This window comes from Elgaria multicarinata, chromosome 19 (assembly GCF_023053635.1).
Source record: "Elgaria multicarinata webbii isolate HBS135686 ecotype San Diego chromosome 19, rElgMul1.1.pri, whole genome shotgun sequence".
NCBI lineage: Eukaryota > Metazoa > Chordata > Lepidosauria > Squamata > Anguidae > Elgaria > Elgaria multicarinata.
The window spans coordinates 12,778,883-12,799,265 of record NC_086189.1 but is presented as its reverse complement, the minus strand read 5'-3'; the positions used below and the strand labels follow the sequence as shown (position 1 = coordinate 12,799,265).

At 42.6% G+C, this 20,383-nt stretch overlaps 1 protein-coding gene across 5 annotated transcripts in view; it reads left to right on the top strand.

Moving 5' to 3' along the window:
* EHMT1 (euchromatic histone lysine methyltransferase 1) overlaps nucleotides 1-20,383 on the top strand; it is a 144,774-nt gene that overhangs the window by 42,344 nt on the left and 82,047 nt on the right. For 4 of the 5 annotated variants that reach the window (XM_063144770.1, XM_063144772.1, XM_063144767.1 and 1 more), the window contains one exon: nucleotides 17,422-17,509. In XM_063144770.1, coding sequence (XP_063000840.1) covers nucleotides 17,422-17,509 — 88 coding nt within the window. Of the gene's footprint in view, nucleotides 1-9,440; nucleotides 9,636-17,421; nucleotides 17,510-20,383 lie in introns of those variants that run through there. The other variant, XM_063144771.1, reaches the window with a different exon arrangement.

Below are 20,383 nucleotides of genomic sequence, written 5' to 3'. Positions count from 1 at the left end.
TTCATCAATTATGTTTAATTGAATAAACTAAAAAATACAATTGAATTTTGAATAAATATTCAATTAATTGTTACTGGTTTGAATTTTATTGTTATTATCTTCCTTAGTGGGTCGTTGAAAACCGCTATTCTGAATAATGATATTTATAGTGTAGGGTAGGGGCACTGGGCATGAGTTTGTGGAACCAAGGGGGCGGTGACCTGAAAAAGTTTGGGAAGCACTGCTCTAGAGCCTCCTCCTGAGAGTCATTCAGATAGTAAGAGATGACGTACTCAGTATCTTTGCAGGATTGCCATCCGTTCTCCCCACCCCCCACCCCAGTGGGAGGAAAGGGAGGCTTTTGTGGTGTGGCCGAACAGCTTTTAATAATGGGAAGAGCAAAAGACGTGGCGGAAGGGATCAATTTTTCTCCTCTTGGGAGCTGCTGTATTTCTTGCAGTCTCTTTATGTTGTGCTTCAGTATAATTCCAGTAAAGATTTGGAAAGCAGACTCTACTTCAGGAAGAAAGAAGGTTGGCAAATAAGAACTGAGTTAGAATTTGGGGGCGGGGGGCGGGGGGGGGGGCGGATGGCTGTATTTGGCAAGATACTTGGGAGCGTTCATAGTCTCTACCTTGCCTTTTCCCTTTTCTACGCAGTGAAAACAACTGTGAAAATTCTGTGTATTATAGTGTAATCAAGCAAAAGCCCTTAAGGAAGTGTATGGCCATTTTCGTAAAGAACTGGTTTTGTTCTTTCTAAGAATGGGAAAAGAAAGAAAGAATGTCAAGCACCAAGTTACAGAGAAGGAGGAATGAATTCCAAAGGACCTGGATGGCTGCATGGCCTCATGCAGAACATATTCTCAAAAGAAGCTATAATTTCTTTCCTCGAAGCGAGGACGCTTTGCCTTGACAGGAGCAACTTCCACAGTTCAATCTGTGGCAGCAAAACCAAGAGTCTTGTGGCACCTTAAAGACTAGCAGTACCTCTACAAGTACCACAAGCCTCTGTTCTTACTTGAAGATGACTGAGGCCTCATCTACACCAAGCAGGATATTGCACTATGAAAGCGGTATATAAAAGGCAGGGGCCACGCTACTGCTTTATAGCGGTATTGAAGTGCACTGACAATTGTTGTGGCCCATTGACACATACCATATACCGCTTTCATACTACTATATCCTGCTTGGTGTGGCTCCTGCCTTTTATATACCGCTTTCATAGTGCAATATCCTGCTTGGTGTAGATGAGGCCTGAGTTTGGAAGCTCATAGGGTAGGGTGACCATATGCAAAGGAGGACAGGGCTCCTGTATCTTTAACAGTTGCATAGAAAAGGGAATTTCAGCAGGCGTATATATGGAGAACCTGGTGAAATTCCCTCTTCATCACAACAGTTAAAGCTGCAGGAGCTATACCAGAGTGACCAGATTTAAAAGAGGGCAGCTTTAACTGTTGTGATGAAGAGGGAATTTCACCAGGTTCCCCATATATACAAATGACACCTGCTGAAATTTCCTTTTCAATACAACTGTTAAAGATACAGGAGCCCTGTCCTCCTTTTCATAGGGTCACCCTATCATGGGGTGGGTGGGTATGAAAGGATCCTTTTCTCCCATGCAAACCTGCCCTGTTACTAAGAGTCTCCTCATGGGCTCTTCTTAATGTTTCACCACCTTCAGAGATGAGGTGGATGTTGATCTGTGATAGGGCCTTCTCAGTTGTGGTGCCCTGACTCTATAATCCACATGTCTGAGACTTCTTCAGTATTATCATTCTGCCCCTCTTTTCTTAAGGGCGAGAATGGATTCTGCACTAGCAAAGTCACTTGAGTAGTTAAAACTTATTACACCACTTTCTCTCCTGAAATCTCAGCAATCTTTTCTCTCCCCATTCTTCTCACCTCTCTGAATAGGAGGATTGTTTAAATACCCCTTAGGCCCTGTTTTAAGAAATGCAGTTTGTGCCTCTGAAATTGCTGCTGGTCGGAAGAAAATGATCTCTTCTGTACAGTCTCACTGTGGTGGTAGGGCCTGTAAAAGGAGCTGTGTCCTGCTTGCTCATGTACTTCCTCTGCTACAAACAGACTTTGTAGACAATGAATGTGAAACCGTTTTGGTTGCGTCAGGAAGATGCAGAGTTGAATGCAAAGATGGGTGTGGAGCTTCATTTCTGATTATTGTTGCAGATTCTCTCTCTCTTTCTCTCTTCCTTCCATCCATTCTTCAACAATGCACTGTTACATAATGTAGTTCTTTAGACACATGTACAAAGTAGCACATGTTCTCAGGATATGCACTTGTTAAGGGACTTTTAACTTTTAAACTTATTAGAAGGTGACCCGATGACACACACACACACACACTTCTTCAGAACAGGAGAATTTATTACACACACTCGAGAATTTAAGATACACACTAATCAGAGGAATTAACTTAGTACAGTGGTTACAGAAATCCAAACAACCAAGTCCAGCCCCCTGCTCATTGCAGGAATCCACCTTGAAGCATCCCTGACAGATGGCTGTCCAGCTGCCTCTTGAAGGCCTCTAGGGTGGGAGAGCCCACCACCTCCCTAGGTCATGGGTTCCAGATTAGTCTGCCGGGATTTGTTCTTGACAAATCCATGCTGGCTTCTAGTAATCACTGCATTGTTTCCAAGGTGCTTACAGATTGACTTCTTTATAACCTGCTCCAAAATTTGCCCAGAGATTGATGTCAGACTAACTGGTCTATAGTTCCCAGGTGCCTCCTTTCTGCCCTTATTGAAGATAGGGACCATGTTAGTCCTCCTCCAGTCATCCGGCACTTCAGCCATCTTCCATGATTTTGCAACGATAATAGATGGTGGTTCTGAGATTTCTTCTGCTAGCTCCTTTATTACTCTAGGATGCAGTTCATGGAGTTTTGAACTTGTCCAAAGAAATTAGATATTCCTCGACCATTTGTTTATCAATCTCAAACTGCAATCCTTCCCCTTCAGCTTGTACTTCGCTTTTGCCAGGGGGGTGGGTCATAGACCTGCTTTTGGGAGAAGGCTGAACCAAAGTAGGAATTGAGCGTTTTGGCCTTTTCCTTGTTGTTTTTTCTGCATCCTGGACAGCCATCTCTCAGGGATGCTTTAACATGGACTCCTGCACTGACTCGATGGCCTTATAGGCCTCTTCCAGCTTTACTATTCTATGAATATCTGGAGGGCCCAGTTTCCCCTCAGGTGGATAACCTTCCCCCCACCCCAAGAGAGACACATTTAAATGTATTTCAGATTCAAATATAGTTTTCCAGGAGTTTTCACTTTAAACTTGAAGGGTTGCCTCTTTCTAACACAGTCTGCTCTACTGTCTTGCGTGTTTAACCTTTTGAGTCACTCCATTGCCAGAACTGAGAGGCAGCTAAGAAGTGTTTGGGAATTTTTGTTTTGTTTCTTAGGCTTCTTTTAAAGCAACTTTGAGTCAGAAAAGGGTACCCTGGCATTTCTATCTGAGGTTAATTTTATATGCCGATCACAAAGAAGTATTGGCATTGCAAATTATATTTCGAGTGTTGCCTAACTAAAGCTGCAGCTGTGGCTGAAAAGCAGAGCGGTTTGGTTTTCTCTTGCTTAAATTGAAGGCTGTTGCAATTTACAGGGGCCGACAGAAAGGCCAAGAAAATCCCCCTGTAAATTAAGCATATCTTGCGGCTATCTCATCAGACCCTTCAACTGGGTGACTGTGAGACTCGCGTGATACTTCTAATGTCTTGGTACCTTTACGCTTGCCTTTTAGGTGTTCAGCAGGAAATGGTCCAGTGTTTAGAGCTGATGCAATCTACTTGTTTTGAACTGTTCCTGCTGTCAGGCTGCCCTGGTAAAAGGTTATGTGTTGGTTCCTGCAAGGGCATTGACAGGAGCTAAAACTAGACCCCGTACACATGGAGGAAACTAGAATTTAGAGTATTGTGCTGAGGATAGATGGAATAATCAGCATTTCTTCATATTTCTGCATTTTTATGGCAGTTTTAATTCCTCTATTTGAAGCACCTTACATTCATCTCACCCGTATGTTACTTAGCTTGTGGTTAGTTACATTCTTAAAACAGCTACCTCATTCTGTTCTTGACCTGGCCCTACTTCTTGTATCCTACAGTTGAGTGCCTTTCTATACTAACAACGTACTGAAAGCAGTAGATTCAAGCAGCACAAAAGATTTCTCTTCACTGTAGTTCAATTTTCCTTCCCCTTTCTTTTTGGTAGAAATAGAAGTTATTTGGAAAAAAAGCTAAAAGGTGGTGGAACCCTCAGTACTTTGCCTCCAGTATAAATATGCCTCTTTTCTTTTAAGGTGACCTAGCTAAGTTTTCCTTAAACAGATAATCTCTGTGGGGATGTTGATTTTTTTTTTTAAAGAATGATTAATAGGGTGTATTAGCGGACATAGAGGATTGCTGATCTTTAACAACACTGACCTAGCCACAATGACGTACCTTGGTTACATCCAGGTTAGATTACTGTAATGTGCTATACATGGGGCTGCCCTTGAATATGATTCAGAAACTGCAACTGATACAGAATGTGGCAGCTAGAACACTTGTTGGGAGCTAGGTGTTTGGATCGTATTACTCCTGTTCTGAACTATTTACATTGTCTGCTTGTTCGTTTCTGGGCCCAATTCAAGGTGCTGGTTTTAGCCTTGAAAGCTCTAAAAGGGTTGAGACCACATTATCTGATGGACTGCGTTCACCTATATGGGATTCCCTAAGCTTTGTGATCAGCATCAGGGGTCCTTATTATCTCACCCCCTGGCAAGAGCCATTAGGCTGCCGAGTACTCAGAACAGAGCTTTCTTGGTGGTGGCCTCACACCTTTGGAACTCTCTCCACGGAGAAACATACAGCCTCATCATTACTGCTTTAAAAAAAGAAATACCTGAAGGTTCATCTATTCCAGTCTGCATTTTATGTATTATGTATGTATGTATTATTGCATTTATATCCCACCTTTTTTCCTCCAAGGAACCCAAGGCGGCGTACATAATCCTCCTCCTCTCCATGTTATCCTCACAACAACAACCCTGTGAGGTGGGTTGGGCTGAGAGTCTGTGACTGGCCTAAAGTCACCCAGTGGGTTTCCATGGCCAAGTGGGGACTAGATCCCGGATCTCCCCAGTCTGATGCTTTAGCCACCACACCACACTGGCTTTAACCTTAAAAATCATTAGCTGCAGCTCTTGTGTGTGTTTAATTGTAATTTGTATGTTCAAGCTTTTGTAACCATGTGAAAGTAATACATCCTGAAAAGTGGGTTAAATATCTTATAATAATAATAATAATAATAATAATAATAATAATAATAAGAAGAAGAAGAAGAAGAAGAAGAAGAAGAAGAAGAAGAAGAAACACTGAAATGGTGTCAAACTACCTGGAATTTAGAAACATATTTATTTATTTTGAATTTCCTTTCAGTCTGGTCAGTTGAATTTAGATTGTTGGTTGTAGTGTTGTGTAACTTCAGAACTATATTGGCTTCTACTTTGATATTGACCGGGTTTGGTTTTGTTTGTTTAAAAAAACTTTTGTATGTGTGTTCTTCAGACCTGTTGTTGAAGGAAAGAAACAAATATCTTCCAAATGGAAATCCACAACAATCTTGCAACCTGACATAGCTAAAAGACATTTTGAGATGACTACAGTAAAACCCCATTCACTTTATCCTAAGCATTGAGAACCTTAAAATTTTAAACTTCACCATCGCTTGTGGCCACTAACAAAATGTCTAGAGTTCTGTCTTGTGCTTTGACTTTCCTTTCATCACTAAGTTTGGCATGACGTCAGAATGTGGACCGTTTTACTGCACATTGCAACTACTGAGAGAGGGGCAAGATCCCTGCCTTTTACGTTGCCTGAAATAACAGTCTAGCTTTGCAGGTTCTCTTTGAAATGGCTGCAGCTTGAACAGTGAAAATGGTCTCCACTGAGCATGCTCACTGTAGAGGGAGCTTTTTTTATATGTATATCACATGAGCAGAAACTGAATCACTGTTCATGAAGATCTGGGATTTGGAACGCCTTGAGTCTTCCTTAAAAAGAAGCCAGCTGTTTTATTTTCAGGTGCAGCAACGTAGCTTCCACCTTCCCTTGTGTTGTGAGAAGCTGATTCTTTTTCTGTTGTGGTTGTGGGAATGTTGCTAGGTAGAAAAGGAAGAAACCTTGGAGGGGCAGTTAAAAAGTTGAGCATGGCTGGATTTAGTTATGCATTTTTTTGTTGTTGCGAGGAACATCAGAAAGATATCCCTTCCATATTGATGCAGAATGTTTAATGGTGTCTGAGGCTCATTTTGGAGAAAGACAAGAGAGTTAGAGAGATTAGCATGGTCAATTGCTTGCTGTAGCCTCCCTGGGTCTTTTGCCCTGAGACTTTTATTTTGTGTTGGTTTTTTTTTTTAATTCAGTAAAACATTACTCACAGTTCTGAAGCGCCAGTAAAAGGTGCCAATTTTAGAATTTTTTCCTGCTGAAATTCTGCAAATGTTGGCAGTTATAGGCTCACCTGCTTCATTGAATGCATATTTTGGGATATGAGGGCTGGGGTTGTGGTGGTTTAAACAGAAATTTAAGTACTTCTTTAAGAGTGTTGTTTCAGTAGGTAGTGCAGTTTTGCCTCAAAAATGTCTTTCGTTTAAAACATGCACCCACCTGCGCATGCTCACGAAAGTACTGAGAGATTTGGACCTATTTGACTGATGAGATGAGAAAAAGGGCTTGTAGATCAGTTTTTCACTTGCATGACTAAGAGTGTTTTCAGAACCCTTGCCTTGTAACTAGAAAGCCCACAGTTGTGTGTTTGAGATAGTGTGAGTTTGGTTTCTTGTGTAAGCAAGAAGTCCATTTTGTCCATTTCTGAGTCAGTGACATGACATCACAGTTCAAGGTGAAAAGCCCAATCCTGGATACTTCTTTACACTGCTGATTTAAAGACAAACTATGCATTTCTCGAACCCTGCCTTCAAAGATCTTACTATTCCGAAAGCGAAGACCCGTACTACGTTTTAACAGTTTCACTTTCCTTTTGATTATTGTAGAGTATTCAGACGCATGGGCAATTTTAAATTGTTCTGTGGTTATGGTAAATAAATGGTCTTTAATTCTAGACCTGTTTTAAGGCAAACATAGAGTCTTTTTAATTCTGATGAAGAGCCATCTTTACAAGCTATTGGTCCAGGCAAATTCATTCTGAGGTGGATAACATTCGGCAGAGGACTGTATGGAAGATAACTGATTGTCGCTGAATTGTGGATTTATTCATGGAAGCAATTTGATGTGTGTGTGTGTGTGTGTGTGTGTGAGTGTTGTATGGGACAATACACACTACCCTTTCTTAATGTGTGGCTTCTTAAGTACAAGTCTTTGCTTTGTATGTTTGCAGTGGTGTAGAAATCAGGCCAAAAGCATGTCTGGAAAAAGTTTGAAAGATTAGTCTGGATTCTTCAGAGATGCTGTATTAAGGAAGTTGGAAATTAGCTTCTGTTTATATGGAATCACCTGGAAGCTTTAACAAGTTCTTCCCTTGAGCTGTGCTTTATGATCTCCCACTCCCATCTCATACATCTGATGTACTTGTTCTGCCTGCATTTTGGAGTTCTGTTGCACAGACTTGATCGCCCTTGATAACTGATGTATAGAAGGGTTGCTTTAAGAGGGTGGCAGATGCAGTGTGCATGACCATCACCAGAAATCGCCATAAGCAAACTGCATAGCACAAGCCAAGCACGGTTGTGCTTTTAAAAATTCATTTGCACCCAGTGTATGTCATAGAAATTGCCTGGTTTAGCGCTTCCTCGTTCCCCCCCCCCCCCCATTGTAGCCAATTCTTCTGTTCTCTGAATTAATTCACAGGAAGAGGAGCAGAGCAGTGCTAAGAGGGAGTTAAGAGGAGAAGATGTTCTCTAAAATGCAGCTTACCATATCATCTTCTTTCAACATGGGTGGAATCTGTGTTTTTTGCTTCCTCGCTTGTTTGGGGGTTTCAGCAGGAGGTAGTCGCCTTGGCAGGCATGGGGAGCCCAGTGTCCAGAGGCGATCTCTGCTGGCTACCAGATGAATATTGTCTTGTTTTTGTTTGTATTTTATGCTTTCTATGGTTTTAAATTTTGTATGTTTCTTTTTAATGTTCACTGTTTTTAACTTTTGTAAACCGCCCAGAGAGCTTCGGCTATGGGGCGGTATATAAATGTAATAAATAACAATACCACTCAGGGCTTTTCATGGAATCCCATGTGCCAAAAAAGTGGCAGTGCCGTCTTTCCTTCGCCCATTCCTCTGCAGAAATCTTGCAGCTTGAATCTTAAAGAAGCGTGCAGCTCCATTTGCTCAAGGGAAATAACACTCTTCCGCTATTGACCCCCCCCCCCCGTGAAAAGCATCAGGGGGGGGGTTGGTATTTCAGCAGCTGTCCCAAAAGGAAATGATACCTGGAAATCTTACGTCTCATTTCAAGGGGGAGTTCTATAGCTCATGCTTCCTACTGGACTGGATTTTTTTTTTTTAAAAAAATGCAAGTGGGTTTTCATCTAGAAATGCAGCTTCCCTGTTCTTCTTTGGATTTAAATTTACTTTTTTTAAAAATAAATAAATATCCAGACAGGATATTTCTGTTTTCCTCCTCCTGATGTTTTGGGAGAGAGGTGTTTGGAACAGGGCTGCAAGATGACCCGAGAGGCTCCTGGCGTTGCAAACACCAGCTTCTATTTTACTGTCAAAAAAAGATGGCAGGTCGTTATGTGCCTGTAAACAATGCAGTTATGAAATGGCTTTGCTCGGCTGAGCTGAGCATGCTCAGACGCAGCCTGTAGGGGGAGATTGAGAGAGATGATCTAATTCAGAGCAAATTTTTTGGGATTGAAAGGAAAGGCCAGGCTCCTTCCCCCATGACAGAGCAGAAATGAGACTTCTGGGACTAGGCCTGTAGGCTTTGTGTGAGAGCTTTGAAGGATCTGCTGCTCTTATAGGATCTGGGCTGCTGAGCTTTGGAGGATTCTTGTTTTTTTAGCCTTCCCAACAAGGATCAGGTCTTAGTGAGGGCTTTTATTTTGTTCTTGTTAGGGGAAAGGCCCTTGGTTACAATTCCTTCCTCTGCTTTCTCTCTCTCTCTCTCTCTTTTCCTCGTGCTTCTACCTTCTATTTTCTGCCGTGTTCCTTCCTTGCTTTCTTGGGCCTTTTATCCACAGGCTGCACGTGAGATTGAACTTGAAGAGGATCTGATACGTGCGGGGTGACGGGAGACTCCTTCAGTGCTCCATTTTACAAGCACATCTTGTGGAACCATATTACATCTGTGTCTGTCTGTCTCTTTTTCCTATTTAAGCTGAAAATGGGATTGGGTCTGGGGAAGAGAAGTGGTTTTCATTGTTTGGAGGGTGAAGGGGACCTTTATAATTTTATTAAAAATTGTAATTAGTGGGAAGTGAAGACACACACACACACACACTTTGGATCTCTCTGAGTCTAAATGATCTAATTTTGACTTCCACGTCTTCTGCTCTTCATAACGTTTTATTCTTGTTACTCTTGTAGGGACCTGAAGTTTTCAAAATGGACAGTTTCCTGCCAACAAGAGGGTACAGCCCGCGCTGGGCCTGACGCTAGTTTGCCAGACAGATCCTAAGCATGTTTACATTTAAGTAAGTCACATTTATTTCTGTGAGACTTACTTCCAGGTAAGTGTGCTTAGGAGAGCAGCCTTAAACGCTTGATTACCCCTTCCCTGGTGTGACTTTCTTTCCCCCCTTTTCCCCAGGGAGGCCAGAGGAGAAGTTCTGAACAATACTGCAGTATTTTTTTTTTTGTCAGTAGCAGCCTATGCAAGGAGATGTGCTGACTGCCATGTGTTTGAGCGTGAGATTTTGCATTGGACGTTTCAGCTATTGTTAATCATTCTAAAAAGCCGCTGTTACTGGGCTTCCAAATACTGTTACATCTTGATTTCTCGTTCCTTCTTTTGGTGGGAAGCTCATTTTTGCAACTGCACTGGAAAAAGGAATTCGAGAGAAAGGAGAATGCGTCATTTGGCGAAGAGAAGGACAATACATTGTCTTTGGTTAACCTGTCAAGTGAAATGATTGCTAACATTAAAAGATGCACCTGAGAACTTTAGATATAGCTTGTTTGATTGTTACAGGCCTGCAAAGAAACGTTACCCAATCTGTGAAGAGCTGGTGAAAACAGGGCTGGTGAAAACAACCCAACTTCCTTTTTCGGTTACATTTTCCTTATATATTTTAATAATGCACAGGATCATTTGGGGCCTCCTTGGGGTGGAGCAGGACCTGGGACGTCAAAGAAATTCTCTCCAAGTGCTTTACAAAATATCCCTCTCTGTGTTTAGTTTTGCTTTTAATAATAATGATGATGATTTGGTTCATAATTAATGATGAAAAAGCTTTGGTTCCTTGTGTCTGAACCCTCCCTTCTCCTGATGCTAGTATTAGGGAGGTGATTCCCCCCCCCTTAAGATTAGAGGGTGCTCCTTTGTTTAAATTCCCAGCTGTTGGAAGTGGCATGTTGTTGTTGTTTAGTTGCCTTTACCAGCCTTGGCTTGCATGCTTTGGTTGATTTGCACAGTAAGTCAACAGTTATTTCGCAAAACTAATCCTGGAGCTTTGTATGTGATTTCAATGTGGTGGTGGTGGGAGAGGGTTAAAGAGTGAGAACTGACATGGGCCTAATCGACACCAAGCAGGATATAGCACTATGAAAGTGGTATGAAAGCGGAATATCAAAGGCAGGAGCCACACGACTGCTTTATAGCGGTATTGAAGTGCACTGGCAACTGTTGGGGCCCATTGACACATATCATACACCAGCTTCTATTTCAGCTTTCATACCACTTTCATAGTGTTATATCCTGCTTGGTGTAGATTAGGCCATTGACTCTGGAAGGCAGCACCATAGGTTTGGCCTCTTCTACGCACTGCAACCTCCCCTTGATTCATTTCCCACATGTCTTCTGTGGGTTGGCCTATTTCACCTAAAACAAGACCGCTTTTCTTCTAGCTTTCTTCCCCCCCCCCCCACCAAATGATAAATTAAAAACAGAAAGCAAGAACACCGAGATGGGGGTGCCATCCTAACCTTCTGAACCTCTTCTTCCCTCTTGCCGTGGGCTGTGATTCAACGGCCTGGTCTCAGGAGGAGGAGGAGGAGAGGAGGCCGACGAAAGCTGTGCCGTGTCGCTGAAATGCATGTGCGACGTCTTCTTTGTGCCCTCGTTAGAACCTCACGAACCTGGTTGCATCCCATAGCGTGGTTTGAGATGTGTTACTGAAAGAACCGGTTCAGTGTTTGGTTCTGTCCTTTGGAAACGTGAGGGTGTTGGTCTTTGAGAGCATTTCCCTTCATCCTCCTTAGTTCTCAGGAAAGGCTAGAACACAGACTGTGAGAAGGAAAAACTCGCCTAATTTTAGCCTTCCACTTGTCATTCTCTTCTTTATTTATTTATTTATTTATTTATTTATTTATTAAAGAAAGCACCTTCAAAGGGGCCTCCTTAACACTAACCTTTAGGGGGCAATGATGATTTCTCTTCCTTGCATATATATTTTTGTGTATAAAGAACGCTGCTGTGGTTCTGATGCCTAACCTTTGTTGAAGACTCTCCAGTGACTGAAGATTAATAATCACTCTGTTGTAGGCAGGAGAATGGGAGGCAGACGGCTGCAGGAAAAAGGGTGGAGGGGCAGAGAGCGACTGGAGAGACTCTTATTTTGAAGCCGTTTTTGCTTAGCAGTTGGCTTTTGTTGGGAGTGCTGTTAAAGCAGACATTTCTCTGCTTGGGAGGGTTGGGTATAAGATTTCTCTGCCAATCAGGAGCCGACAGATTGGGGCATGGTGGAGTATGAGCAAAAGGGAAGTTTGCTTTGCATTTAAGTGGGAAAATGGAGGTACTGACAGAATTGTTGGGAGCACGGTTGGGTGGGATTGGTGGGTGCTGGAAGGCATTGGGATGGTCATTGCAGGAAGCTGCTGGTTCGTAGGAGACAGCATGTGTGTGTCGTAGGTGGGGTAGAAGGCAGAGTTCTCCATGGCTCTGTTTTATGTGAGTAACCTTCAGGCTGCAAACATTGATGTAAGTGATATTTCTGATTGAGGTTTAAATCCTTGGCATTTTCATGGAGTTGCAGCCAGTGAAGGTTGCCTACTTTGATTGTATGCTCTCCAAACTTGTCTAGGGGGTGTGTGTGTGTGCGTGTGTGTGTGTGTGTGTGTGTCCTTCTCCCTACAGGACAAAAGAGGCATGGTGCTCCTTTAAACACTGCTGTTGGGTTTTTGCCTGTTGTCTTTCAGTGGGACGAATCTGTTGGAGAAGCTGGTGATTGAGAAAGAAAATAAGGCAGGAGGGGGATTTGGGACATATGGCTGTAAATTATGATCCATGTGGATGCACGGAAAAGTCTAGTGAGATCAGCCTTTTGTGGGGCACTGGTGGAGCCCTTTTGACGTTATGCATTGCCTTCGAAAGTACCATTGTTTTGCACTCTGTGGGATGGATGGGGATATTCTGAAAATGAAAGCTAGGCCCAGAAAGCCTTGTTTATGGTTTGCTCTGACTTCAGGGCCTACTCTGTTGAGTAATCTACAAGATGATCTAGAGAGAGACCTTTCTAGAAAAAACCTCACTCACCTAGTTGCCGAGGCTCTTGGGGAATTTTCAAATACTTTCCTTGTTAGAAAGTGTTGACCGTTTCAAAGATGATCAACTACAGCAATCAAATCCACTTTCTCAAATGCAGAGTCTTTTAGTCGGAATTGATACTACGGCTTGATGTAGAAACAACTCACAACATACAATGAATGAAAATGAAATGGGCCCATTTTTTATTATGCGGTTAATGATGCTAAGAGAAATTGTTATCCACGAACAGAAGCTCAAAAAGTGGGCTCCTGAGGCCCCTCCCTTTTTAGGCTAATGTTATGAGGTGTTGCTTTTTGTGCCTTATACTTTGTGCTAGACTTCGATGTCCCTTCACTGTAGACAATGGACAATAGTCCCTTTTTTGTTCAGAGTTGGATCTTGTGGCCAGGCGTGCCTCAGAAACGACCAATCATCTTATCTAAATGCCGACCTGATGTCTTAGGACAAGTATGCACACACTTGTACATGTAAATTCGTACATACTCTTTCATTTCTACAGTCACTTCTGGGCATCCCTGGTTATGTGATTATGTCATATGATTTGGTGGTACCCAGGTGCTACTTGGCAGCTGCAGTTTGTAGAGTTACCCTCCTTACGGATATTGCTGTGGACTCTTGTCTTCACACCTATCTGTTCAGAAAAGTTCAGGTTCACATATTGCTTTCTCTCCTTGATTTGCATGCAAGAGTGTATGCATGAGGAGACAAAGGTGGATAAATTTGCATGGGGAACAGCCTTTGGACTTCCAAAGGCATTCAAGAGGCAGCTGGATGCTTAAGGGCGGATTCCTGCATTGAGCAGGGGGTTGGACTCGATGGCCTTATAGGCCCCTTCCAACTCTGCTATTCTATGATTCTATGATTCTATGAATACAGTGAAGTGACTGTATGGGCATCCCAGCAGTCACACTTGGCTCACCTTCTGTTTCCTGGCTATCTGGTTTATCCTAAGCATGCGCAGGCAAGTGAGTCAGTAGGAAAAGTGACATTTTTTCTTTCTTTCTTTCGCGGGACTGGAAAAGGGAAACCTCTTGGCGTCAAGGCTGAGTTCGCTTAGAGAAAAGCTACGGTATGGTCAGTAAGGAAGAACCGAACGGGGAAAAAAGCACATATAGCAAGCACTGGAAGAAGCATCTGGTGGAAAAGGAAAAAAGGCCAGGCAGGATCAGATCTTGCTTCTGTGGAAGCAGTTGTTTGAAGTGAAGTACCTGTTTTTGTGCACATCCATTGATTTTTCCTGTAATGGTTAGGAACGTAGGGCTCTGCCTTATACCAGATCAGACTATTTGTCCACCTGGCCCAGTATCGTCTGTTCTGCTTGGCAACAGCTCTTCAGAGCCCCAGGTAAAGAGAGGTATTTCCCATGATCCTTTTTAAATTGGTGATGTCAGGGATTGAACCTGAGACCTTCTGCATGCAAAGCATGTGCCTATCTACTGAACTAGACCCCCCACCCCCACCCCAGAGTTTTTGGGAAACAGGCGCGCTTGAGGAGTGGCATGGCCATTATGGGCACATCTGTTCTCTGCTAACCCTTTTGCAGCAAATGGTTAGTGAACGTGTTTAAGCCATGGTTAGGAATGATTCACATGACACGCTAAGCCATAATGTTTAGCTCAAAATGTCATCTGAACAGGGTCATTGATTTGTGCTTCAGTGTACAAATGCAAACCATAGTTTAGAACCATGTTCTTTTTCTTGTTTGACTGTTGCTCACATTTCTATTGTGCAGTGTCGTTCCTGACATCATGCCAAACCCATAGAAGTTGCAAACCCACTTTAAGCCATGGTTGTTGCGTTGTAAACTATGATTTTGTCAATTCAGACATAGCATCAAACTCTAGTACTTTAATAGTGACTGAGGCCTTAGCTAGACCTAAGTTTTATCCCGGGATCGTCCCAGGGTCATCCCTGTTCATGTAAATGGCACACAGGGGGTCCCGGGAGCAGGCAGGGGCGACCCCAGGACGATCCCGGGATAAAACTTAGGTCTAGCTAAGGCCTTAGTGTGATGTTTGAATTGAACATTACTCAAAAACAATAATTTTTTAACAGATGCTGCTTTTTTTAAAAAAACATCCTGTGATAAGGCAATGTAATTATTTTCAACAGTGCAACTCAGTTCCAATGTCCATAATAACAGATCCTCTGGCAGGCGTAATAATGTTTTTGGTTTTTTAAAAAATACAACCACATAATGGAGACATAAAATTGTCACCAAGAGACTGAATTGGATGATGTTTGGTGTAACCTGGATCAAAGTTTTATCACCTGTAAAATGTACTTTAATGTGAACAAATAAATTGCTTTGCCTCTGGGGAGAGAACATTTTGGTGTGGGTTTTCCCAAAGTAATGAGGGCCCCCAAACCATATCATGTCTGCACTATGAAAATTAAGTTTTTTGTGATTCCGTTTTTTTGAATAAACAGAATAAATAGAATAGAGCAGGTAAGTTGGATCTTGCCACGGTGATCCATGCCTGAATCACCTCTCAACTAGAGTATTGTAATGCACTTAACGTGGGGCTGCCTTTGAAAAGTGTCTGGAAAGTACAGCTAATAAAAAACGTGACAGCCGGAGTGTTGCCTGGTATGCATTTTACAGGACTTATAACACCTCTCTTGAATCCATTGGCTTCCTGTTTGTTTCCAAGCCCAAGTGCTGGATTTTACTTATAAAACCCAGAATGGTTTGGTGCAGAATATCTGAAATATCACCTCCTACTTCCATGTGAACCTCCCCATAACTTATAATTGTCTTCGGAGGTCCGGTTATATATTGCACCCCCTAAAGAAGTTAGGTTAGTTTAGGGTGACCATATGAAAAGGAGGACAGGGCTCCTGTAACTTTAACAGTAATGTAGAAAAGGGAATTTCAGCAGCTGTCAATTGAAGAGGGTGAAATTCTCTCTTCATCACAACAGTTAAAGCTACACTAGCTATAGTAGAGTGGCCAGATACAAAAGAGGGCAGGGCTTCTGCAGCTTTAACTGTTGTGATGAAGAGGGAATTTCACCCTCTTCAATTCACACCTGCTGAAATTCCCTTTTCTATATTACTGTTAAAGTTACAGGAGCCCTGTCCTCCTTTTCATATGGTCACCCTAGGTTAGTTCGTACATGAAACGAGGCCTTTTCTATTGTAACACCCTGATTGTGTGACCCTCTTTCATGTTTCATATGGACACAGAAGATTGCATTTTTTCATCAGGTTTTTAATAGATTTGAAATGTTTATTCTCTTGTTTTATTTTCAAGAAGATCTCCATTTTTATTTTTAGTTCATTGTTTTGCTGTATTAGGGTTTTATTGTGCTTTGTTGTGCTGGAAATATGATCTACTTCCAGCACAGTATGATCTATAATTTTTGTGAACTGCCCAGAGAGCTTCGGCTATTGGGCGGTATAAAAATGTAATAAATAAATAAATAAAATCTAATTTGAGTGCCCGTTGGGCGGAGGGGTGATTCAGAAATATGTAAAACAAATAAATGATAAAACCTCAGTAGCACATCTGGCTTTAAAGCTCCTATAAAAAACAAACAAAATACTGTATTTCTTCGATTCTAAGACACACTTCCCCCCCCATACAAACATCTCTAAAAACAGGGTGCGTCTTAGAATCACGGGTGCATTTATTATTTCTTAGAATCAAAGCTTTTTTGTTGGTGGTGGTACTGAAATTAGTGTGCGTCTTACAATCGATGGCGTCTTACAATCGAAGAAATACGGTAACAACAACTGAACATGAATAGTACACTGGAAAGGATATTGTTGGTATGTAAAGATGACCAGTATATGAAAACAAGAACCTACTGTATACTGAGTTACATAATTCTTTGATTTACCCTGGTGCGGTCCACTCTGACTGGCAGCATCCTACCCATAGTCTCCTTTAAATGGTGATATACTCCATTGCTGAGCTATGGCTCTTGCTCAACTATGTTTTTTTGAAATCTAGCAACATGTCCAAGTTCAGCAGTTGTGCCAGCTTTTGAATGTGCTGCTGATTTCGGAGCGGTGGCTGTTGGCAACACATAACATTTGGAACTCCGTGTCCAAGGCTAGATCATGGGTGGCAAACCTGTGTCTCTCCAGATGTTGCTGGATGGCAAACCCTATCATCCCTGACAATTGGCCATGCTGGCTGAGATGGTGGGAGTTGGAGTATCTGGAATAGTTCCCCATTCCTGGGTTTGGCTACCTGTGTTCCACTGGCAACTGGAAGACTTTTCTCTTTAAACAAGCATTTGACTGTGGTGTTGTTTAATTTTATTGCCTGATCGCAAGTTTTGTCTTTACGTTTTTGTTTTAGTTGCTGCATCTAGCTTGTTTAGGATAGAGCCATTAGATCCCTGCTGTGCCAATAAGGTGCTGATTATTATATGGGCTTGTACTAGTATGTGAAATTTGTGCTTTCAGTTGGAGTATGGATTTAGCCCAGCCCCACCCAAACTGGTCCAAAACTTCTGGAGAGCACCAGGTTGGGGAAAGCTGATTTACTCTGGTCTTTCATAAGAAGCCTGTGATAAAGATGGGTCAGGCTGAGACGTGGAGTCTTGATTAAGGCCACCTAGTGCACTTCAGGTAGGGATCTGAACCATACTTCCTCTGCCCCAAGCTCAACAGTCTGGCCATGACACTATCCGGTAACGTCTCGATACTCCCCTGTTGCAATTCGCTGTTTGCCCATGAATCTCTGCTCCGGTTTGACAGCATGTTTTGCTAATTCATAAATACATCAAAAATTAATTAATTATTTTTTCTGTCCTGTTTAGCAAGCTGTGATGAGTAAGGGAGACACCAGAAGAGAGCTCTGCATGAAAACCGAACTCTTGAAAGATATCACCAACAACAAGGAGGAAGGTGAGTGTAACCTTTCGGTTCAGTGTTGTGCCCTTCCTGCAAGTGTAGATTTTGCTTATTTATTTACCCTGCCTTTTTTCCTCCAAGGAACCCAAGGCAGTATACACGATTCTTCTCTGCTCTATTTTATCCTCACAACAACAACAACCCTGTGAGGTAGGTTCGGCTGAGAGTCCGCAACTGGCTCAAAGTCACCCAGTGAGCTTCCACGGCTAAGTGGGGACTCCCAGCCCAACACACTAGACATTACATCACACTGGCTTGTTGTAGATCACAAGCTGAATATGAGCCAACAGTGCGATGTGGCTGCAAGAAAGGCCAATGCTATTTTGGGCTGCATTAATAGAAGTATAGCTTCCAAATCACGTGAGGTCCTGGTTCCTCTCTATTCGGCCCTGGTTAGGCCTCATCTAGAGTATTGCGTCCAGTTCTGGGCTCCACACTTCAAGAAGGATGCAGACAAGCTGGAGCATGTTCAGAGGAGGGCAACCAGGATGATCAGGGGTCTGGAAACAAAGCCCTATGAAGAGAGACTGAAAGGACTGGGCATGTTTAGCCTGGAGAAGAGAAGATTGAGGGGAGACATGATAGCACTCTTCAAATACTTAAAAGGTTGTCACACAGGGGAGGGCCAGGATCTCTTCTCGATCCTCCCAGAGTGCAGGACACGGAATAATGGGCTCAAGTTACAGGAAGCCAGATTCCGGCTGGACATCAGGAAAAACTTCCCGACTGCTAGAGCAGTATGACAAGGGAACCAGTGACCTAGGGAGGCCTTGGGCTCTTCCACCCTAGAGGCCTTGAAGAGGCAGCTGGACAACCATCTGTCAGGGATGCTTTAGGGTGGATTCCTGCATTGAGCAGGGGGTTGGACTCCATGGCCTTATAAGCCCCTTCCAACTCCACTATGCTATGATTCTATACCAGGGATTGAACCTAGGACCTTCTGCATCCAAAACATGGGCTCTTCTACTGAGCTACAACCCCTCCGTTTTTCCTTAACAAATGCATGAGAGAATGTCGTTGAAATGTATGTAAGTGTGAAATGAAATTAATAAATAGAGGCAGCGAAATGGAAGGTGTCCAAACAACCTTCATGAAAGAGATTTGCAGATGGGTAGTTGTCAACGTATCAATCACATTTCTTTGGGTTACTAATATTAATTAATGTGTCAACCGTTTTCAGTACCTTTGGTTTTCCCCCTTAAACTTAAGCAACGTAAGATAAGTATACGCTACTAACTTGGTTCACTTGTAATGTCAAATTGTGGGTTAATTAACTCATAGAAATGGAATGAATGAAAAAATGGAATGAATGAAGTGTTGGGGTTTGAATGTTTCTCAGTAGATGATTTTCTTTAAATTCTTATTTTATTTTTTTATTTATTTTTTAAAATTTCTAACCCGCCTCTCCATCTTGATCAAGGCAGGGAACAACAACAGCATAAAACATTAATCAAAACACAATATACATTGTTAAAACTTCCTAAAAGCATCCTAAAAGCATCTTAAAATTCCACTGGATAGGCCTGCCGGAAGAGATCAGTCTTTATAGGTTTCTTAAACGCTAAAAGACTGTTAAGTTGACGAATCTCCTCCGGCAGGCCATTCCACAGTCTGGGAGCAGTAGAAGAGAAGGTCCTCTGGGTAATACCTGTCAGCCTAGTTTTGGCTGGCTGAAGGAAGTTCTTCCCAGAGGACCTGAGTGTGTGGGGCGGATTGTACGGGAGAAGGCGATCCCACAGGTAACCTGGACCCAAACCATGTCGGGCTTTAAAGGTGATAACCAACACTTTATACTTTGCCCGGAAACTAACTGGCAGCCAGCGAAGAGTTTTTAAAACTGGTGTAATGTGGTCCCCCCCCCAGGTGTACCGGTGACCAGCCTGGCTGCCATATTTTGAACTAGTTGAACTTTCTGGACTAGGCAGATGTAGAACGCATTGGAGAAGTCGAGCCTCCCTAGCTGATTTTTTCAAAGCCAAACTTTGCTGCCGCCTTTCATTTATGGCTTGGTTCCCAAAGGATCCAACTAGATTAGCCTTATTTATTTATTTATTTATTTCTCCATATCGAAAATAGATTCCAGAGCGGTGCACATAGGAATAAAACAGTAAAAAGAAAGACGGTTAAAACAGCAAATTAAACTTGTTCAATTTTAAACCAAGGACCAATAACAAAAGTGGCTGGTCAGTTGAGGAAGGCTTCCTGGAATAGAGTTGTTTTCAAGAAGCGCCGGAAGCAGCCTAGTGTTGGCGCCTGCCTGACCTCCAGGGGCAAGGAGTTCCAAAGAGAAGGGGCCACCACAGCAAAGGCTCTTCTCCTTGTAGACTCCAGTAAGGCCAAAGGTCCATGTGCAACCACCAGGAGCATATGCCCTCCAATGACCTCAGTGACTGGGCAAGTTGATAAGGGAGAAGTCGCTCTCTCAGGTATCCTGGTCCCATGTTGTTTAGGGCTTTGTACACTAGTACCAACCTGGTATCTTCCAGATGTGTTGTACTACAGCCAATGACCATGCTAGTTGAAGATGGTGAGTCCAAGACATTTGGAGGGCGTTGGGTTGGGGAAAGCTGAACTAAACGCGCCGTTAGGAGAATAAATATTGAAAATAAATCGAAAAAAGAACCTCAAGACAAGTCCAATAAATATTGAAAATAAATCGAAAAAAGAACCTCAATACAAGTCCAATAAATATTGAAAATAAATCGAAAAAAGAACCTCAATACAAGTCCTGTTAGTCCGTTAACCTGCTTCTATAAATTAGATCAAGGATTATATAGGGATGGGAGTTAACTCTGGGGTCTTGTTGAAATAGTTTTTCTTCCCACGCATTGATATATTTGTGACGCCTTCCTTTCCGCCTTCGTCTGA